The sequence below is a fragment of the Chrysemys picta genome, chromosome 8 (assembly GCF_011386835.1).
Source record: "Chrysemys picta bellii isolate R12L10 chromosome 8, ASM1138683v2, whole genome shotgun sequence".
Lineage (NCBI taxonomy): Eukaryota > Metazoa > Chordata > Testudines > Emydidae > Chrysemys > Chrysemys picta.
The window spans coordinates 69,264-92,613 of NC_088798.1; the positions used below are offsets into that span (position 1 = coordinate 69,264).

Here is a 23,350-nt window from a genome sequence, read left to right on the forward strand (position 1 = left end):
GGAGTAAAAATCCAGCAAAACTTTTAATTTAATAAAAAATAATTATGATACGTAAAAGCTATCTGTACAACTCAGAAAAGAGGAAAATGGAATATGCAGGATGTGCAAGTACAACAGTTTCTCTCTTCCTGTTGTAATCTTTGTCCTTCCCATACATTTCTGTGACTTTTTTTGTCATTCCTTGTGGTCCTGTATCTTATTTTGTAAGCTCTTTAGGGCAGGGGTCATGTCTCTTTATTTATTGGTAAAGTACTATGCATGAACATAGTTGTGTAAAAATAACTTCTCTCTTTTCTGCTTTCCAGGTGAGCTTCAATCCCCAGGATAACACCCAGGTTTGTATCACTGGAAATGGCATTTTTAAACTTTTCAGATACACTGAGGGAACCTTGAAACAGACCAACTTTCAGAGGGGAGAGCCTCAAAACTACTTGTCCCATGTCTGGCTCACCGAGGACAGGGTTATGGTCGGCACTGACACAGGCAAACTCTTTCTCTTTGAGTCTGGAGATCTGCGCTGGGAGACAAGTATAGAATGCAAAGAACCTCCCAGTGAAGTGGAAAAGGATGAGCTGGCACATGAATCTGAGAGGTAAATCTTCCTGGTTATTACTGATAGAGTAAATCTCATGGGTAAAGATCCTTCACAGCAGAAACTAGGTCCCTCAGGTGTTATTAGGGAAAGAATGAATGGAGGCTTTTCTATATTGACCTAATTGTGACTAGATTGGGTTTCTCTGGTTGTTGCTGATTGTAATAACTTTCTTCCTGTTTTAGCCTCATTGAATTTCCTACTGCCAGTTCCCCTGATCTCTCCAGTGAGATGCTCTGTGAAGCTGTTGGCCAACAGCAGGCTTCCTTCCCTCAAATCTCTGCCATTGCTGCTTATTCCAAAGGTTTTGCATGCTCAGCTGGGCCAGGAGTTGTTCTACTGTTTGAGAAGACTGAAGAGAAGGAAGGTTACAGGGAGAACCGAGAAATCCGGGTAGGTGCGAGACTGTGAATGGGGCAGAAGGGGCTTCTCCAAGCAGCTAAGAGGCTGCAGTTCTCAGACTTTAGCTGTTTCAGTTTAAGAGCCCTTTTGTTTTACATCTGCTCCAGGTAATAATAATACTCAATACTTCTATAGTGATCTTCATCTTTCAATCGCTCTACAGACATTAATCCTCACCGTTCCATAAGAGGTTGGTCAGCATTTATAGAAGGGGAAGTGACTTATCCAAGGTCACACAGAGAATTAATGACAGTCATTCTCCTTCAAGGTAGCCTCTGCATAGTCCTGCTTTTGGGACTGGCCTCCATGGCATCACCGAGTTTCAGGAACCGTCTAAGAAACCTGTGTGCCCTGGGACTATATAAACATTCAGAGCCAAGGTTATGAGGAGGGCATGCATTCCCAACCACCTCAGTTCCTTTCTTTTCACAGCTAGCTGCAGATCTTTGTTTTTTTTCCAGAGTTTTTGCTTATTATTTAAAGCTGTATTAGATATAGGTAGTCTTACTAGATCCTGGGCTATTGGGGATTCCAGTTCTTAAGATGATTCTGACTGGTCATGTCCAACTCAGAGCAAAAGACTGGGTATATGTTGTGTTTCCTACCCCACATATCCACTAATTTATGTACCACACAGAAGTCTGTTTACCTGGACCAATTTTCACTGTATCAGGCCTTTATATCTTCTGTCTGAAAGGACAGACATACTCTGCTTTTGGCCTTCCTTATGTAGAAGGCCTTACAAGCTAGATCGTTGGGACAAGGCCGCATTCCGGTGTAGGAAATCAGTATGTCTTCATCAGCTTCCAAGTCCCCTAAAGTTCGGAAATGGAAGCCTTTGATGACAGGATCAGCATCTTCATTCAGCCCCAAGTCAGAGGATCTTCTGAAGCCTGGTTCTAGCTATTCTTGTGTGGGAATGGCTTGCTTCATCCTCAGAGTCTGCTGATCATGGGGTTCCCTCTGTCCCCAGACTTTGCTGCTGCCTCTGGATAGTGCTGTAACTGTGGCTTCCTTCATACTGAAGACTGTCTTGGCACCAGAGAAGCCTGTTGTAATCTACATAGGTTCTTACGTTGTGTTCATCAGTGTAGTATCTGAATGCCTTCCAGTAGTGCTTTAAGTAACATGACTAACATTTGTCATCTTTTCCCTGGGGGGGGAGGAGGGAAGTGTGTGCAGTGGAGTGTTTTGTTTTGGTAGGATTTTTAAAATATATACATGTTGCTATGTATGTGTGTCACAGGCTGGCTGGTCCTTTAAGGGGAGTTGGTCTCAGTTTCACCTGTGAAAGATGTTACCTCCCAACTGATCCTGATTGACTGGGAATCAGGTGACTCCATTCAATTATCAGACCCAGCTGGGGGAGAGTTGGATGATTCCATAAAGGGGTGGGAGAAATAAGATGGGGAGGAAAGCTGTAGGAGGGAGGTTGTTTCCTGTGACTGGGCCTGAAAGGAAAGGATAGCAGTGGAGAAGTAATCTTCTATGACAGGCTTGGGAAAAGCTAGCCTCCAAGCAAATAGCCTGAAGGTAGTCTGGGAATAAGGATCCAGCCTGGGGAGAACCAGATTGGGGGAATGACTTCAGGGAAGAAGCCCTCAGAGTAAGTGACTTTGGTAGGATCCATGTCTCCGGGGAGAAAGTCCAGAGAGTTATCACTTTCTGAGTGAGTGGGATGGAAGGGTAGCCCAGGGTGGGGGGTCTTGATTCTGTCTCGCAAGGATTCCCAGGCCAGAGGGGATCACTGTGATCATGTAATCTGACCTCCTGTATAACACAGGCAATAAAACTTCCCCAAAATAATTCCTAGAGCAGGGGTGGGCAAATTTTTGGCCCAAGGGCCACATCGGGGTTGCGCAACTGTATGGAGGGCTGGGTAGAGAAGGCTGTGCTACCCCAAACAGCCTGGCCCCCACCCCCTATCCGCCCCCTCACTGCTCCCCTCAGAACCCCCAACCTATCCAACCCCCCCACTCCTTGTCCCCTGACTGCCCCCTCCCGGGACCCCCGCCCCCATCTAACCCACCCTGCTCCCTGTCCCCTGACTGCCTCAACCCCTATCCACACCCCCGCCCCCAACAGCCCCCCCGGGACTCCCACTCCAACCGCTCTCTGCTCCTCGTCCCCTGATCACCCCCTCCTGGGACCCCCCCCTTTACTGCCCACTGGGATCCCACCTCCTTATCCAACCCCCCCGCTCCCTGTCCCCTGACTACCCTCCTGACCCCTATCCACATCCCCGCCCCCTGACAGGCCCCCCAGGACACCCCCTCCCTGTTCCCAATCCCCTGACCGCCCCCCCAGAACCTCCGCCTCATGCAACTGCCCCCTCCTCCCTGACTGCCCCCAAGGATCCCCCGCTCCCTTACCCAATCCCCCCACTCCCCGCCCCCTCAGCCACGACACCCGGCCAGAGCCAGCTGTGCTCCCCACGCTGCCCAGCTGGAGCGGCAGGCCAGAGCGCGGCCCGCATGGTGGCGTGGCTGCGGCGAGGGGGGACAGCGGGGGAGGGGTTGGGGACTAGGCTCCCTGGCCTGGAGCTCAGGGGCCAGGCAGGATGGTCCCGCGGACCGTAGTTTGCCCACGTCTGTCCTAGAGCATATCTTTTAGAAAAACATACAGTCTTGATTTAAAAATTAGCAGTAATGGAGAATCCACCACAACCCTTCTTAAATTGTTCCAATGGTTAATTAGCCTTACTGTCAAAAATGAACACCTTATTTCATTACTATCAATTTCCCCTTTCTTCCTTTTGCTATATATTATTTTGTTATTTTTATAGGTGCCTTCACTTCTCCTCTAAACCAGATTGTGTTTTTTTTTAAATCAGCAAAGCCTTTTTCATCTAGTAAGTGGTCTTAAATGATTCCCAGTTATGATTCACATTTTTCTTATTAAATTCTTCCTTCTGGCTGATTTGGCTCATAATTGTTTCCAGCTTTGTGAAATTGGCCCTCTCAAAGCACTAAGTAGATATATTACTGGTCTGGACTTTATTCTGCTTGCACATTATAAATGTGATCAAGTCATGACCACTTGTACCTAACCTGCCATTAATTCTTAGTTCTGTGATCAGTTCCTCTTTATCTGTTAGGACAAGGTCTAATAAAGAATTCCTGTGTGTTGGCGGCAACACTTTTTGAGTCAGGAAATTGTCATCTATAAAGTCTAGAAATTCCAAGGATGTTATAATATGGCAGCATGAGATCTCCAGCATGCATCACTCAAATTGAAGTCCCTCATGATCACACATTTTTTTCCTACATGTTATAGATACATGTGTAAGGAGAACAGGAGTACTTGTGGCACCTTAAAGACTAACAAATTTATTAGAGCATAAGCTTTCGTGGGCTACAGCCCACTTCTTCGGATGCATATAGAGTGGAACATATATTGAGGAGATATATATATACACACATACAGAGAGTATGAACAGGTGGGTGTTGGCTTACCAACTCTGAGAGGCCCATTAAGTAAGAGAAAAAAAACTTTTGAAGTGATAATCAAGCTAGCTCAGTACAGACAATTTGATAAGAAGTGTGAGAATACTTACAAGGGGAGATAGATTCAATGTTTGTAATGGCTCAGCCATTCCCAGTCCTTATTCAATCCTGAGTTGATTGTATCTAGTTTGCATATCAATTCCAGCTCAGCAGTCTCTCGTTGGAGTCTGTTTTTGAAGTTTTTCTGTTGTAAGATAGCCACCCGCAGGTCTGTCATTGAATGGCCAGACAGGTTAAAGTATTCTCCCACTGGTTTTTGAGTATTATGATTCCTGATGTCAGATTTGTGTCCATTAATTCTTTTGCGTAGAGACTGTCCGGTTTGGCCAATGTACATGGCAGAGGGGCATTGCTGGCACATGATGGCATATATCACATTGGTAGATGTGCAGGTGAACGAGCCCCTGATGGTATGGCTGATGTGATTAGGTCCTATGATGATGTCACTTGAATAGATATGTGAACAGAGTTGGCATCGGGCTTTGTTACAAGGATAGGTTCCTGGGTCAGTGTTTTTGTTCAGTGATGTGTGGTTGCTGGTGAGTATTTGCTTTAGGTTGGGGAGTTGTCTGTAAGCGAGGACAAGTCTGTCTCCCAAGATCTGTGAGAGAAAAGGATCATCTTTCAGGATAGGTTGTAGATCTCTGATGATGTGTAAGGAGGCAGTCATCCTGTTCCTTCTTGTGATTTGGTGGTTTGTAGCAGACACCAATCAGCACCTCATCTTGTGCTTTCTCTGTTAGGACTTTGATTCATAAACATTCAAAATCATTTTCTTCTGAGTTATCAGTGACTCAGAAACAGGTAATGCCATTCTTGACATAAAGTGCCACTCCTCCTCCCCTTCTGCCCTGTTGATCCTTCCTAAATAGGTTAAAACCATTGATTTTTTAACATTTCAATCATGCAAATCATCCCACTAGTTTTCAGTAATACCAACTAGATTGAATTTATACAGTACTTGTAAATCCAGTTTCTCTTGTTTGTTACCCAGGTTCCTAGCATTGGTGCATAGGCAATGTAAAATTGCTTCTCTTCGTGTCCTTTGGTCCCTTGATTCATTCTGTTCTCAACATCTCAATTTTTTGCTAATTGAGCGCTTATATCTTCTCTTATTTTACCTTTCCATTTTGCTTTTAGTTTAACCCCATCCTGATTACTCTAGCCAGCCTGTCCCAGGGAGATTGGTTCCCCTTCTGCTGAGGAGGAGGAGATCTAAACTATACAGCCCTTTCTCCCCATAGGTGTACCAATGTTCCACAAAACCAAAACGCTCAACCTTCCATCTCTTACCTAACCAGTGGTTTACTTCCAGAATCTTCTGCCTTCTGTCTTCCTTCACTCATGGAACAGGAAGGATCTCAGAAGATCGCTTGGACATTTTTCTTCAGCACGCTTCCGAGTTCTCTGAAGTCATCTAGTATCTGTGAGATATCTCGCAATGCCGTGTCATTAGTACCAATATGAACCATCACCAGTGGATCCTTGCCTCTCAACTTCAGAAGTCTATCCAATCTTAGAGTGATGGCTTGTGTCTTGGCTCCTGGAAGACAGCACATTGTCCTGTTGTCCACCTGTCCCTTGCAGAATGTCTTTTGATTCTTCTGAGTACTGTATTGAATTTCCAACAAAAAATGTCTTAGTCTTTTTTGGATGGGTGGAGAACTCTTTGCAAGCAGGCTTGATTTTCTTACACGTTGGGCTGAGCTGCCATCCACATATGTGTCCCATTGTGATGGGGTTGGGACTCACCACCTGGCACCTCTTACTGGTTGTCTCTGAGAATTAGCTCTGTCCAGTGGAGCGCCCCCTCCTAGTGGTGTCCCATCTGTCGTCTCTCCCTCAGTAGCAGGGTAGTATTGCCCAACGGCCAGAGTCCATATAACTCCCCTCAGTAGCAGGGTAGTGTGGCCCAACGGCCAGAGGCGTAGGGGGACCCAGGCCCCCTCTCTCCAACGGGTCCCGACCCAGGGCTCTCCTAATGGCGGGGTTCCCCTTGCCGTTGGCTCAGCAGGGATCCGGCCACAGCACGCCGAGCATCAGTGTTTCTCTAACGCGGCTTGTCCCTAATGTTCCCCATGGTCACTTCCTACCCTCAATGTCGCAGTCTCCTCCAAAGACATGGGTTCCGGTCCGTTCCCCTCCGGCGGGTCCTCCGTCTGGGATGCAGGGTGTGGGCCAGCTAGGTTGGTGCTTGGAGCGTGGGCTGTCCCTCCTCGGGAGCTGGCTGTGTGCGTCCTTCTCCTCTGGTGGTCAGCCCCAACTGAGCAGCTTTGCAGGCTTTTATAACTAGCCTCCAGTTGGAGCATGCCCAGCAGGGCTTCCTGGGCGGGGCTTCCTCTGCCAGGAAGGAAGGGTTAACCCCTGCTGCGCCAGTGCAGGGCCGCTCTGCCCCGTCACACCCATACATCTCTCTGTTTCCTTGGACCTGCTGGATCTTTAGAGGTATCTTCCAAAGTTTCCATGTTGAGAACCTGGTATTTATTTGAAATTTCTAGCTGAGTGGAATTCCTCCTGCTTCTCTTCTCTCTGGTGGCCACAGCCTTCCCATGCTTATCTGTTTCCAGCTGTGCAGAATGCTGCCGTGATCTCCTGCCTCTGATTGTTAAGGACAGGATCACTCTCAGGTCTCACCCCAAGTTCCTGCTGAATTTTTTTTTTTAGAATTATGTATGTACCAATGTATTTATTTCCCAGATTTCTTCCCCAAGCCTAATTTTTCCTTGGGGAAGCTAAACTTCATACACTTGATGTAGTTAAGAGCATTGTCTCTTTACATTGACAGGACAAAATTATGCAGGAACACACCTAGACTGTGTATGGCCTTTGCAGAGAGGGTCAGGCAATATCTACTCAGGGATTATCTAACTGAGTCTCCATCTGTATAAGGACATGTCCTGAGTTAGCCAGGTTAGATCCACCTTAGAGCTCAAGAAGCCTCTGTTGCCTGTTTGAAGAATGTCCCTATTTCTGAAATCTGTAGGGTAGCTACATGCCACTCAGTCCACATATTTACTAGTAATTACTCTTTGATAAAGGCTTTCAGATTGAATGCCCTTTTTTTTTAGGGCTGTTCTGTAGTTACTATTTTAGTAGGACTACTTCCCACCTGTCACGCTGTCTTGAGTGGCTCATGACAGTGAGTGCCTACCTTCGGGCAGACTGTCAAGAACAGGACAGATACCTCAAGCTGGTGGTATGTTCTATAATTAGATTTTACCAAGCCAGTAACAAATGTGAACTCCTGGATCACTATAAAAATCTTACTATGGAGTCACGGACAGTTCCCTTAGATTCTCCAGTCTATCTGGCCATCCATACAACTGGACTTAGTGATAAATGGTCACCTATACCAAAAATCACACAATATGCAGATTGCTTCCAGTCCCAAGAGACCAGTTACTTAGCCTAGATCAATTGGTACCCTATATCTTATGCCAAAGACAGCGCCTGTAGCCAATCCTGTGTTAAACTATCTAAAGCTTTATTCACTAGGAAATAGAAATAAGAGAGTTATTTACAGGTTAAAGCAAGCAAACATATAGACACAAACGAGTTACCATCTAAATCCTAAGAGTGACAGAGTTGTAGAGATCTGTCTATTCAAAGTGTCTTTCAGAGTGGACCCAGGAGATAACCCTTGGGGATCTCTGGCTTCAGTTTGGTGACTCTGGCCCTGTGAGAGTTCAAACAGCAAAGAGATGAACAATCTTCACATCAGCGCTTTTTATTTCCCTCTTCCAGCATTCAAAGTGATGGGAAGATGCCTTCTGCATGTACTTCTCCATGGGTGGATGGGGCAATTAACAAAGTTTTTGTCTTATAATGGTTAAATTTTGATAGTCATACTGGATGGGCTGGGGTGATGATTTCCGTGCCTGGATTCACAAGTTTAGTGCAAACATTTTCAAAGTTATAAAGCAAAACTTACATATTTTTTTATGGCATGGAATACAGACATTACAAATGAGATTAATGCATGCAGCAACTTACAAGCCTTTTGTACATTCTAAACACTAAATACATTCTTACAAGACTAATACCTATTTTGAGCAAAACTAACATACAGGTGAACTGACCTGGTTTCCAACTACGAGTCTGTCAGTTCTTCTTCGAATGCTTGTTCATGTCAGTTCCAATCAGGTGTGCGCACGCGCATGGCAGCCAGAAGATTTTTCCCCTAGCAGTATCCGTCAGATCAGTCCGGGCGCCCCCTGGAGTGGCACAATCATGGCGCTCAATATAGGGCCCTACCGATCTGCCAACCCCTCAGTTCCTTCTTACCACCAGTGACGGTTAGCTGGAACTTCCCCTTGCTCTTGTCATGACAAGCAGATTTGGCAGTCTGTATATAGTTCTTCATTAGTTTTGTAGTTAGTGTTAAGTAGTTAGTAGGTATTTTATTTAGTTCTTAAGTTTCCTTTGGAGGAGTTTCCCCTCCAGTGCTATCCCGGTGCTAGGGCATGCCGCATTCTCCTGGCTTCTAAGCCTGTGAGGTCAGCGGCAAGTATATGCCCAGAAGCAATCCTCACACTTCGTGTTTGAAGTGTTTGTGGGAGAGACATCAAAAGGATCGCTGTAGGATCTGCAGGGGGTTTTGCCCCAGGACACTGAAAGATAGAGATCAGTGCCTGAAGGTCCTACTAATGGAAGCAGCATTCCAGCCCCAGTCTGACCCCGGGTCGGCAGACCTGGCACCGAGTACCATCTCCTCGGTATGCAGTACCCCGGCACCATTGGCACGGGGATCGGTGCCGAGTAAGGACAAGTACTCTCAGCACCATCATGGCTCCACTCAAGGCTCACAGGCCACAGACAGGCACCAGTCTCAATCGCCGGTGCCTCAGAATAATAGGAGGCTGGAGAGGGGTCATTTCCCTCCCCCTCCCGGCTAGACCAAAGGAACCAGCCATTGTGAGACCCAAGTCGGGCCACACTACAGCTCCACTGCCAGAGACGTTAGTGTCGACTCCTGCCCATGTGGAAGGGCGGTCGAGTCCGGACCCTTCTCGCTTGCCGGGGCTGAGCCAACAACTACACCTCCTGTCAACCCTGGAGGTATTTGAGGCAGCCAGGGAACTGCTCCAGCTCACGGGCACCGTTCTCCCCACCTAGACAGGATAGGTCGTTGGCACCGGTCACTCCTCCGGCACTGTCAAGGGGAAAGGCCACAATGATGTCCCGGCGGTCTCCATTCCCAGTGCAGCACTCCCTGGTGCCAGAACAGGGTCAGCAGCCTCGTAGGTCCCCAAGCCCTCGGTGCGGACCCTCGGGACCTCGGAGAACCACTCCTCCGTGGTCCTCCTTTTCAGAGACCTTGGAGTTGGAGTCGGACTCCTATTGATCTCGTAGGAGCAGAAATAGATGGTCAAGTCGTCATGAGACCAGCACCCTTACCCAGTACCACGGACAGTGCAGTGGCAGCCCCCAGCACAGTGGCCCTTTTGAACTCCCTGGGCCTTTCACCAAGGCTGAGGGCAGAGCCAAGGATCGCATTCCAGGGTGGCGGCGGTGGCCTTGGCCACTTTCGTACCACCTCCGGCACCATCGGCATTGGTAGGATCAGGGGTAGCTCCATCGCTCCCTGACACTACTATCCCAACCCCTGTGGCACCAGCGTCATCTACGCAAGCCCCAGTGGTATCAGCGCAGACATCCTCAGCACCAACAGCCCCAACACCATCAGTTCCGGCTTTGACAACTTCGGCATTAGCAGCCTCGGCACTGACATATACAGCTCCGGCATCAAGGGCCACGGCACCATTTGTGTTGGCTCCAGTCCAGGATCCCCAAGTGTCGCAGGACCCCTTGGGCGCAGAGGGAAGACAGCAGCCACTCCTTGTGGGGACCTCCTCTTCTCCAGGTGAAGCGCTGGTGGGCACTTCGGTAGCCCTGGCCCCAGAGGGCAACAGGGTCCTACAGCAATTGCTGAGGAGGGTTGCCCCGGCCTGGGCATTCAGGTGGAGGAGGTAGTGGAGGATGCAGATCCAATGGTGGATATCCTCGCCACCTCCGGACCAGCATGTATTGCCCTACCCCTGATTAAGACCATTGCCGACACCACAGAAACCTTGTGGCAGACCCCGGCTTCGTTGTCCCCTACATCTAAGCACAATGAAAGACACTATTTTGTGCCATCCAGGAGCTACGAGCACTTGTATACCCATCCTCCACCAGATTCGTTGGTTGTGGACACTGCTAACCAACGTGAGTGCCAAGACTACCAAGGCCCCTCCCCAAAGAATTGGGAGGCGAAACAACTCCACCTTTTCGGGAGAAAGGTCTACTCCACTGGTGGCTTGTAGCTCCACATTTCTAACCAGCAGGCCATTGTCAGCAGGTACTGCTACAATACATGTGGGGCAATGGCAAAGTTCGCAGAGCTGGTGCCGCAGGACTCCCGTGCTAAATTCTCGGACCTGGTGGAGGAGGGCAAGCTCATTTCCCAAGCTTTGCTGCAGGCCGCTCTGGACAGGGCTGATGCGCCCACTCGGGTGATGTCTACTGGAATTGCCATGAGAAGGGACTCCTGGCTCCAGATATCAGTTCTGCCATCTGAGGTCCAGCAGACCATTCAGGATCACCCTTTTGAGGGTGTGACTCTATTTTCCGAAAAGATGGATAAGAGGCTACATAGCCTAAAAGACTCAAGAGCCACCCTCAAATCACTGGACCTCCACACCCCTGCCATGCAGCATAGGCTTTTTAGGCTGCAACCTCCTTTGCGGTTCTACCAACTGCAGAACTGGCAGGATGGCTCACAGAGGAGAAACAGGAGCGCTAGGAAGAAGCCGTGCCTATCCTCAGGCCAGGGCTCTGGCCTGTCCCAATCTTCATCTGGCCAGAAGCAGGCCTTTTGAAGGTGCGAATGAGGACGGCGCACCAGCACTTGCACTGGATCCAACCTGCCTTACCTTCTCGTCCTGACTATCCCATTTCTACTCTGTGGGCCCGTATCACTTCGGACCACTGGGTGCTCCACACAGTAGAGAGGGCATACTCCCTCCAATTCTCGGGCCTCCTGCCCTTCCATCCCCTTTCCCCATCCCTCTTCAGGGACCCTTCTCACAAGCAACTCCTCATACAGGAGGTGCATTCATTCCTCTAGCTGTGGGCTGTGGAAGAGGTTCCTCAGGAGCTGAAGGGCAAGGGCTCTATTCCCAGTATTTCCTAATATCGAAAGCCAAAGGCGGGCTCAGGCCCATCCTGGACCTGCGAGAGCGCCACAAGTTCATGAAAAAACAGAAGTTCCGCATGGTCTCTTTGGCCTCCATCATCCCTTCCTTGGATCCAGGGGACAGGTATTCTGCCCTCGACTTGAAGGACACGTAGTTTTGTATAGCAATTACACCATGCCACAGAAAGTACCTCAGGCTTGTGGTGAGCAACGAACACTACCAGTTCACAGTCCTCCAGTTTGGCCTGTCAGTGGTGCCTCGTGTGTTTACCAAGAGCATGGCAGTCATGGCCGCATTCCTACACAGGCGCCAGGTACAGGTGTTCCCATAACTCGACGACTGGCTAATTAAGGGCCGCTCCAGGGCTCAAGTGGAGGCACAAGTCAACTTCATAAGAACAACGTTCGACGAACTGGGCCTTATCCTGAACATGGGGAAATCAACTCTGTCCCCTGTTCAGCAGATAGAGTTCATAGGGGCGGTGCTGGACTTGACACACGCCGGGGCATACTTCCCAGAAGCGAGGTTTCGGGTCCTGGGCAACATCATTCGAAGTTTCAGGCAGTTTCCCACCACCACAGCAAGGAATTGCCTGAAACTTCTAGGACACATGCCCTCTTGTACCTGTGTGGTGCAACATGCCAGGCTCAGACTCCGTCCTCTCCAATCGTGGCTAGCCTCTGTGTATTGGCCAGCTCAGGACAGTTTGGACAGGATTGTGACTCTGCCTCGACTCCCTCCAGTAGTGGCTCGACCCGCACGTAGTGTGTTCAGGGGTCCCCTTCACCAGTCCTCAGCCATCCCTCTCGTTAGTGACGGACGCGTCAGCCTTGGGCTGGGGAGCACATCTGGGAGACCTCAGGACACAAGGTCTCTGGTCTCAGGCAGAACTCGCTCTTCATATCAATGTCAGAGAGCTGAGAGTGGTGCGCCTGGCATGTCAGACTTTCTGAGCCCACTTGACAGTGAAATGTGTATCAGTTATGACAGACAACACCACAGTGATGTTCTATACTGCGGTCGGCAACCTTTCAGAAGTGGTGTGACGAGTCTTCATTTATTCACTCTAATTTAAGGTTTTGGTGCCAGTAATACATTTTAATGTTTTTAGAAGGTCTCTTTCTATAAGTCTATAATATATAACTAAACTATTTTGTATGTAAAGTAAATAAGGTTTTTAAAATGTTTAAGAAGCTTCATTTAAAATTAAATTAAAATGCAGAGCCCCCCGGACCGGTGGCCAGGACCCGGGCAGTGTGGGTGCCACTGAAAATCAGCTCATGTGCCACCTTCGGCACACGTGCCATAGGTTGTCTACCCCTGTTCTATACCAACAAAATGGGGTGCATGCCTTTCTCCCCTGTGCCAGGAAGCCCTCATGCTGTGGGCCTTTTGTGTAGTTCATTTGATACACCTGCAAGCATCGTACCTCCCAGGAGTACAGAACGAGTTGGCGGACCGTCTCAGCAGGTCTTTTCATGGCCACGAGTGGTCCCTATGCCCGGACCTTGCAAACTCCATCTTCTAACAGTGGGGCTTTCCCCAGATGGACCTGTTAGCCATACGATGCAACAGGAAGTGCCAGCAGTTTTGCTCCTTCCTGAATGATAGCCCGGGCTCCATCGCAGACGTGTTCCTCCTTCCATCTTTTCTATGGGTTCCCGCCCATCCCTCTCGTTCACAAAGTGCTCCTTAAGATACGGAGGGAAGAGGCTTTAGTGATATTGATAGCTCCAGCCTGGCCCCACCAACACAGGTACACATCTCTCCTGGAAATGTCCGTGGAAGCCCCAGTCACCTTGCCACTCCTCCCAGATTTAATAACTCAGGATCACGGCCGTCTCCAGCACCCAAATCTCAAGTAATTGCACCTCATGGCATGAAAGCTCCATGGCTGAACCCCATGGAGCTTTCCTGCTCAGACCCGGTTAGACAAGTTCCCCTTGGCAGTAGGAAACCCTCCACAAGGACTATCTACCTTGCCAAGTGGAAGAGATTCTCTGTGATACGGGCCCACAGAGTAGAAATGGGATAGTCAGGACGAGAAGGTAAGGCAGGTTGGATCCAGTGCAAGTGCTGGTGCGCCGTCCTCATTCGCACCTTCAAAAGGCCTGCTTCTGGCCAGATGAAGATTGGGACGGGCCAGAGCCCTGGCCTGAGGATAGGCACGGCTTCTTCCTAGCGCTCCTGTTTCTCCTCTGTGAGCCATCCTGCCAGTTCTGCAGTTGGTAGAACCGCAAAGGAGGTTGCAGCCTAAAAAGCCTATGCTGCATGGCAGGGGTGTGGAGGTCCAGTGATTTGAGGGTGGCTCTTGAGTCTTTTAGGCTATGTAGCCTCTTATCCATCTTTTCGGAAAATAGAGTCACACCCTCAAAAGGGTGATCCTGAATGGTCTGCTGGACCTCAGATGGCAGAACTGATATCTGGAGCCAGGAGTCCCTTCTCATGGCAATCTGGTCGGTGCAGCATCATTCGTCCCCGACGCTCACCTCTATACCACTCATACTGGACTACCTTAGAATCATAGAATATTAGGGTTGGAAGAGACCTCAGGCGGTCATCTTGTCCAATCCCCTGCTCAAAGCAGGACCAGCACCAACTAAATCAACCCAGCCAGGGCTTTGTCAAGCCAGGCCTTAAAAACCCCTATGGATGGAGATTCCACCACCTTCCTAGGGAACCCATTCCAGTGCTTCACCACCCTCCTAGTGAAATAGTGTTTCCTAATATCCAACCTAGACCTCCCCCACTGCAACTTGAGATCATTGCTTCTTGTTCTGTCATCTGCCACCAATGAGAACAGCTTAGCTCCATCCTCTTTGGAACCCCCCTTTAGGTAGTTGAAGGCTGCTATCAAATCCCCGCTCACTCTTCTCTTCTGCAGACTAAATAACCCCAATTCCCTCAATCTCTCCTCGTAAGTCATGTGCCCCAGCCCCCTAATCATTTTCGTTGCCCTCTGCTGGACTTTCTCCAATTTGTCCACATCCTTTCTGTAGTGGGGGGACCAAAACTGGACACAATACTCCAGATGTGGCCTCACCAGTGCTGAATAGAGGGGAATATTCACTTCCCTTGATCTGCTGGCAATGCTTCTACTCATACAGCCCAATATGCCATTGGTCTTCTTTGCAACAAAGGCACACTGTTGACTCATAACAAGCTTCTCGTCCACTGTAATCCCCAGGTCCTTCTTTGCAGAACTGCTGTTTAGCCAGTCAGTCCATGGGATTTTTCCTTCCTGAGTGCAGGACTCTTCACTTGTCCTTGTTGAACCTCATCAGATTTCTTTTGGCCCAATCCTCCAATTTGTCTAGGTCACTATGGACCCTATCCCTACCCTCCAGCATATCTATCTCTCCCCCCATCTTAGTGTCATCTGCGAACTTGCTGAAGGTGCAATCCATCCCATCATCCAGATCATTAATAAAGATGTTGAACAAAACTGGCCCCAGCACCGACCCCTGGGGCACTCTGGCTGATATCGGCTGCCAACTAGACATTGAGCCGTTGATCACTACCCGTTGAGCCTGACAATCTAGCCAGCTTTCTATCCACCTTATAGTCCATTCATCCAATCCATACTTTTTTAACGCGCTGGCAAGAATACTGTGGGAGACTGTGTCAAAAGCTTTGCTAAAGTCAAGATATATCCCATCCACCGCTTTCCCCATATCCACAGAGCCAGTTATCTCTTCATAGAAGGCAATCAGATTGGTCAGGCATGACTTGCCCTTGGTGAATCCATGTTGATTGTTCCTGATCACCTTCCTCTCCTCAAAGTGCTTTAGGGTTAGGGTTCCTTGAGGACCTGCTGCATGGTTTTGCCGGGGACTGAAGTGAGGCTGTAGTTTCCCGGGTTCTCTTTCTTCCTTTTTTTAAAATATGGGCACTATATTTGCCTTTTTCCAATCATCCGGGCCCCCGATGGCCACGAATTTTCAAAGCTAATAGCCAATGGCTCTTCAGTCACATCAGCCAACTCCCTCAGCACCCTTGGATGCATTAGATCTGGACCCATGGACTTGTGCATGTCCAGCTTTTCTAAAATAATCCTTAACCTATTCTTTCACCACCGAGGGCTGCTCACCTCCTCCCCATACTGTGTTGCACGGTGCAGCAGTCTGGGAGCTGACCTTATCTGTGAAGACGGATGCAAAAAAAGCATTGAGTACTTCAGCTTTTTCCACATCATCTGGCACTAGGTTGCCTTCCCCATTCAGTAAGGATCCCACACTTTCTCTGACCACTTTCTTATTGCTAACATACCTGTAGAAACCCTTCTTGTTACCATTCACATCCCTTGCTAGCTGCAATTCCAATTGTACGTTGGCCTTCCTGATTACACCCCTGCATGCTCTAGCAATATTTTTACACTCCTCCCTAGTCATCTGTCCAAATTTCCACTTCTTGTAAGCTTCCTTTTTGAGTTTAAGCTCACCAAAGATTTCACTGTTAAGGCAAGCTGGTCGCCTGCCATATTTCCTATTCTTTCTGCAGATTGGGATGGTTTGTTCCTGCACCCTCAATAAGGCTTCTTTAAAATACAGCCAGCTCTCCTGGATTACTTTCCCCCTCATATTAGCCTCCCAGGGGATCCTGCCCATCACTTCCCTAAGGAAGTCTAAGTCTGCTTTTCTGAAGTCAGGGTCCGTATTTTGCTACTCTCCTTTTGTCAGGATCCTGAACTCAATCATCTCATGGTCACCCACTTCTACTTTCCCTATCAGTTCTTCTCTGTTTGTAAGCAGCAGGTCAAGATGAGCACGGCCCCTAGTTGGTTCCTCCAGCACTTGTACCAGGAAGTTGTCCCCAACACTCTCCAAAAACTTCATGGATTGTCTGTGCATTGCTGTATTGCTCTCCCAGCAGATGTCAGGGTGATTGAAGTCCTCCATTAGAACCAGGGCCTGTGATCTGGAAACTTCAGTTAGTTGTCCGAAGAAAGCGTTGTCTACCTCATCCTTCCAGTGGTCTATAGTACACGCCCACCACGACATCACCCTCGTTGCTCTCACCGCTAAACTTAGGCCAAAGACTCTCAACAGGCTGTTCTCCAGTTTCATACTGGAACTCTGAGCAATCATACCACTCTCTTACATACAATGCAACTTCTCCACCTTTCCTCCTGTACCTGTTCTTCTTTGAAGGGCCAAAATCCATGTGCTGTTTATGTAACAGCCTGATATAGATTATGTCAGCTCTTTTTACAGGCCCAAAGTCCAGAGTTTGGTCAAGAGGACAGAGGCCTAGTAAACAGTGAACAATATTAGGTAAGAAAAGCAGTGCAAACAAAAGACAACTATGCTTTTTGCTAAGATAAGCTCGGGCAGCAAAAAGCCAGGTAGGGAGCAGTAATTGGTGTCATTATGTAAAGCTGCAAACAGACAAAAGGAATGAAAGGAGTCTATTATGCCTGTGTCCATTCTTTCTGTAGAAAGAAATGTTCTCCGCACATATCAACCTTGAGTTTATGGATATGACACTTGAAAGGTGGTAAGGTGATAGGGAATAGCCAGCATGGATTTGTAAAGAACAAATCATGTCAAACCAATCTGATAGCTTTCTTTGATAGGATAATGAGTCTTGTGGATAAGGGAGAAGCAGTGGATATGGTATCCCTAGACTTTAGTAAGGCATTTGATACGGTCTTGCATGATATTCTTATCAATAAACTAGGCAAATACAATTTAGATGGGGCTACTATAAGGTGGGTGCATAATTGGCTGGATAACCGTACTCAGAGAGTAGTTATTAATGGTTCCCAATCCTGCTGGAAAGGTATAACAAGTGGGGTTCCGCAGGGGTCTGTTTTGGGACCAGCTCTGTTCAATATCTTCTTAGATATTGGCATAGAAAGTACCCTTTTTAAGTTTGCAGATGATACCAAACTGGGAGGGATTGCAACTGCTTTAGAGGATAGGGTCATAATTCAAAATGATCTGGACAAATTGGAGAAATGGTCTGAGGTAAACAGGATGAAGTTTAATAAAGACAAATGCAAAGTGCTCCACTTAGGAAGGAACAATCAGTTTAACACATACAGAATGGGAAGAGACTGTCTAGGAAGGAGTACGGCAGAAAGGGATCTAGGGGTTATAGTGGACCACAAGCTAAATATGAGTCAACAGTGTGATGCTGTTGCAAAAAAAGCAAACATGATTCTGGGATGTATTAACAGGTGTGTTGTGAGCAAGACACGAGATGTCATTCTTCCGCTCTACTCTGCGCTGGTTAGGCCTCAACTGGAGTATTGTGTCCAGTTCTGGGCACCGCATTTCAAGAAAGATATGGAGAAATTGGAGAGGGTCCAGAGAAGAGCAACAAGAATGATTAAAGGTCTAGAGAACATGACCTATGAAGGAAGGCTGAAAGAATTGGGTTTGTTTAGTTTGGAAAAGAGAAGACTGAGAGGGGACGTGATAGCAGTTTTCAGGTATCTAAAAGGGTGTCATAAGGAGGAGGGAGAAAACTTGTTCATCTTAGCCTCTAAGGATAGAACAAGAAGCAATGGCCTTAAACTGCAGCAAGGGAGGTTTAGGTTGGACATTAGGAAAAGGTTCCTAACTGTCAGGGTGGTTAAACACTGGAATAAATTGCCTAGGGAGGTTGTGGAATCTCCATCTCTGGAGATATTTAAGAGTAGGTTAGATAAATGTCTATCAGGGATGGGCTAGACAGTATTTGGTCCTGCCATGAGGGCAGGGGACTGGACTCGATCTCTTGAGGTCCCCTCCACACCTAGAATCTATGATATCCTCCCTGCTGTTTCCCACAGATACCAGTGCCTGCCTTAAAAACACAAATGAGCAACTGAAAAACAATCTTTATTACCATGTACTTTTCATTTGTCTTTTGTTTTAACCCCTAGGTATGTACCTATTGGACAATCAAAAAAGGGCTACTTCATTCCTATAAACCCCAAATCAGAATTCAACATATATATTTTATACCAATATACATTTTATACATTGTTTAAAGTACTAATTGTATGTTACTTGTTAACCTGAAACCATAGGCGGAGACATTATGTAATCTTTAACTATTGGCTACTATGCTTATCTTGTCTTGCTGCTAAACCTATCCAAGGGTTTGGGACTACCTACCCCGTCACTTTCCTCTGCCCATGAAAATCTATATAATCCTTTGTAATCAATTAATTGGCAGTGTCTCTGAGCCTAATAAGCAAGGTAACACTCCGCCAGCGCTGTGAATAATAAACCCACCTGCTTAAATCTACACGGTGTCTATTTTGTGTTCCTTCATTCCTGAACAGTTTATACCCATCCATGACAGAGCTCCGGTCATGTGAATTGCCCCACCAAGTTTTTGTTATTCCAATCACATCACAGTTCCTTGATTGTGCCAGGACTTCCAATTCTTCCTGCTTGTTTCCCAGGCATCTTACGTTCGTGTACATGCATCTAAGATAACTAGCCGATTGCCCTACTTTCTCAGTATGAATCAGGAGGCTTCCCATCTTGTACCCTCCTCCTTGGGTTTCCTCCCAGTATCCCACTTCCCACTTACCTCTGGGCTTAGGTCACCATCCCCCAGCAAATCTAGTTTAAAGCCCTCTTCATTAGGTTAGCAAGCCTGCCTGCGAAGATGCTCTTCCCTCTCTTCATTAGGTGGATCCCATCTCTTCCTAGCAATCCTTCTTCCCGGATCAACATCCCATGGTCGAAGAATCCAAAGCCCTCTCTCTTACGCCACCTGCATAACCATGCATTCACCTCCACAATTCGATGGTCCCTACCTGGACCTTTTCCTTCAACAGGGAGGATGGACAAGAACACGACTTGCACCTCAAACTCCTTTATCCTTCTTCCCAGAGCCACGTAGTCTGCAGTGATCCGCTCAAGGTCATTCTTGGCAGTATCATTGGTGCCCACGTGGAAAAGTAGGAAGGGGTAGCAGTCCGAGGTCTTGATCAGTCTTGGCAGACACTTCGTCACATCCTGGATTCTAGCTCCAGGCAAGTAGCACACTTTGCAAGTCTCCCGGTCTGGTCGGCAGACTGATAACTCCGTCCCCCTTAGGAGGGAGTCCTCGACCACCACCACCCATCTCCTCCTCTTGGGAATGGTGGTCATGGAACCCCTATTCCTAGGCATCCTATGCCTTCTTGCCGATATGGTCTCCTTCTGATCCCTTCCCTCAGAGGGCTCCTCCAAATCCTTCTCCGCAGTAGTACCTGTGCAGAGAGCCTACCTTCTCCATCTCAAGCAGCAGGGACTGTCCATGTCATCAATAAGAGTTCACTTGGCCACCATCTCTGCCTTCCATCCAGGTGCAGAGGGCCAGTCAGTGTTTGCCAACCCTATGATCAGCTGTTTCCCGAAAGGTTTCAACAGGCTATATCGGCACGTCCGACAACCGGCCCCAACCTGGGACCTCAATCTGGTCCTTTCCAAATTGATGGGTCTGCCCTTCGAACCACTGGTGACTTGTTCCCCGCTCTACCTGTCATACAAGCTGGCATTTCTGGTAGCTATAACCTCAGCCAGGAGAAGGGTGTCTGAGCTCAAGGCCCGAACATCAGAGCCCCCTTACACTGTGTTCTATAAGGACAAGGTTCAGCTCAGGCCACAGCCAGCTTTCCTCCCGAAGGTTGTCTCCCAGTTTCACATCAACCAGGACATCTTCATCCTACTGTTCTTTCCTAAGCCGCACTCAAACAGCAGGGAGCAGAGGCTCCACTCATTGGATGTCCGCAGAGCACTAGCACTTTACAGTGAAAGAACAAAACCATTTAGGAAGTCCATTCAACTGTTTATGGCCGTGGCAGACAGGATCAAGGGTCTTCCAGTCTCCTCCCAACGAATTTCCTCGTGGATCATGTCCTGCATCCATGAATGCTATAACCTGGCAGAGGTGCCTGCCCCTCTGCTCACAGCGCACTCCACTAGGGCGCAGGCTTCTTCAGCAGCGTTCCCAGCGCAAGTTCCGACCCAGGAAATATGCAGAGCGGCGACATGGTCCTCCATACTTACTTTCACCGCACATTACGCAATTACCCAGCAGGCCAGAGACGATGCGGCCTTTGGCAGAGCAGTGCTCCAGTCAGTAGACAGTTCTGACCCCGCCTCCTGAATTTAGGCTTGGGAGTCACCTGACTGGAATTGAGATGAACAAACACTCGAATGAGAAAAAATGGTTACTCACCGTCTCGTAACTGCTCTTTGAGATGTGTTGTTCATGTCCATTCCAATATCCACCCACCCACTCCTCTATTGGGGTAGCCAGCAAGAAGGAACTAAGGGGGTGACGGGTCAGTAGGGCCCTATATTGCGCGCCATGGGGGATCGATGGATATTGCTAGGGGAAAAATCTTCCAGCTGCCGTGCATGCGCACACACACCTGTTTGGAATTGACATGAACAACACATCTCGAAGAACAACAGTTACAAGAAGATGAGTAACTGTTTTTTCTTAGCTAATGCCTGCAGTCTTGGCAAGAGCTGGCACCTGGCCTGCTAGCATCACACCACCTTCAAGCAAACTGATGACTGCTTGTACGTCACCAAGAGTGGAATCCATGTGGACAATCATTCGAAGAAGAAATGGTTACTTACCTTACAGTAACTGTGATTCTTTGAGATATATTGTCCGCATGGATTCCATGACCTGCCTTCTTTCCCCCTACTACAGAGTCCTACCCTTCTTGTATTCTGTAGTGGTGAAGGAGGTGGTTGTGCCCACTCTGCTCTTTATACCCTTGGGTAGGGGAGCACTAGGAGAACTAGAGCAGAGGTGCAGCCCCAATGGTCACTGCTGGCCAAAAGGATCTATGCACATGGGACACATGATCACTAGGACTGGAGTCCCTGTGGAAAACGCATCTCAAAGAAGCACAAGTACTGTAAGGTAAGGAACCGTTCTTTCATGGACAACCGTAATTCTGCCATTTCCTAACTTGAGTGCTTGACTTTGCTTAGTGTTCTTTTGTTGCCATTTTTTATATGTGATACATATATTAAGACAAATGTTGAAAATGTGTTCCTAAATTATAGCCATTAAAGATGGAAAATTCCACCTGGGTCACCTTGTCTGCATTGCTGTCTTTGTGTAGGTAAGGCACCTACTTCTTTAGAGTCAATTGATTTCTAAGCATATCCCTACCAAAGCAGAATTACATTGCAAGTGTGGGTGCTATGTGGAGTACTGAGATTTGAAATAGTCTAATGGGACTGGTTTGCTGTGTAGATTCCCCAGGACCAGCGCAGCAGTGACCCAAATCAGTCAGACAAGCAGGATGTTATGTGCATGTGTTTTAGCCCCTCAGAGGAAACGCTACTCATTAGCACAAGTAAAAATCAGCTCTACATCTTTACCATGTCCTCAACTGAGATAATTAAGGTAAGTTCAATTTGATCACCGTTCCTTAAGCACAACACTCAGTAAGCAATATATAAGCAAGGCACTTGGTTTCCAGTGTCACTTTCTGTGGAAGGTTTTTGTAAAATCCACCTGTGAGATGCTGAACCCATCCCATCCCATCCTTGTAGTGCAGAGAAGTGCTCTGTGTATATGTTTAATAAATTTAATATGCAAAAATCTTTAATACAATCTTAAAGCTGAGAATCTGTCTTCTTATTATTATATTTGGAAGTAGAGTATTCATATTATGGTAGCACATAGAAGTCCTAGTCAAAATCAGAATCCCATTGTGTTGGGCACAAATATGCAGTTGAAGCTAGTTCCTGCACTAAAGAACTTTTACAAGCTAATTAAGGACAGAACTCTCATTGTCTTGTATAAATGCCTAGATGGAATTAAATACTTATTCCAGGTGAGTCATACTAGAGCATCTGTACAGACAGGGACTGTTCCATGATGGCATGCTGTTGTATATGCAGCCCAAAACCTCACTGACTTCTTCTCTCCTCACCTCCCGCCCCCAGCTATATCACACTGCAAACTCCTATCTAATTTGCTTCCCAGGTTCCTACTTCCCATTCAGTATCTGCTTTTCAGATTATTTTTCCTTATATGTATTAACTGCCATCTTCCAGGTCAGTTCTCATTTTTGTTATTGCTCATGTCTCTTTAGGCCCTTGTGCATTATTTTTCTGTTCTTGCTGATGTGCACAAATCTTCACAATATCGTACTGTGTCTGAATCCCATCACTCTTCCATATCAGTAGTAAAGATGCCAAATAGAACTGTACCTAACACCATTATTCCCTATTTTAAATTTCTGGTGCATTTTTAGTCTAGTACCACACAAGATACCTCTCCCCAATTCCATGCATTGAGGTTTATCATTGTCCTTTGGTTACTGTCTCTTGATCAGTCTAAGCCAATATGATTTTTTTCTGAGTGTTTAATTATTTGTGACACTTCTCTAGGGGGAACCAGCTCACTTTGAGTATCTGAATTTCCCATTACATTCTGCTGCCATCACTGGACTGGACATCTGTATCCGTAAACCCCTCGTTGCTACATGTTCCCTGGACAGATCTGTACGCATCTGGAACTATGAAACAAAGTAAAGAACCATCTTTGTTTTTACTGCTTTCTGTCTTTGCAAGTCTCCTGTAATGGACAACTACAGATGTCTTAGCATGTGCATGTCTGTTTTTGGTGGTGTCACTGTATGGTGTGGGATAAGAGTGGCCTTACTGGCAGTATTTTGGGATCAGCATAGATTTGCAATACATTCAAAA

The 23,350-nt window shown here is 47.4% G+C and overlaps 1 protein-coding gene across 8 annotated transcripts in view; it reads left to right on the forward strand.

The window, feature by feature from the left end:
• The window catches only part of CFAP57 (cilia and flagella associated protein 57), a 123,232-nt gene that overhangs the window by 17,062 nt on the left and 82,820 nt on the right, over nt 1-23,350 (forward strand). For all 8 annotated transcript variants that reach the window (XR_006173197.2, XM_042845257.2, XM_008166679.4 and 5 more), the window contains 4 exons: nt 306-592; nt 778-985; nt 21,888-22,040; nt 23,033-23,172. Coding sequence is in view for 7 of the 8 variants with exons in the window: in XM_042845257.2 (XP_042701191.1) it covers nt 306-592; nt 778-985; nt 21,888-22,040; nt 23,033-23,172 (788 nt within the window). In the remaining variant the exon portion in view is untranslated. The remainder of the gene's footprint in view (nt 1-305; nt 593-777; nt 986-21,887; nt 22,041-23,032; nt 23,173-23,350) is intronic.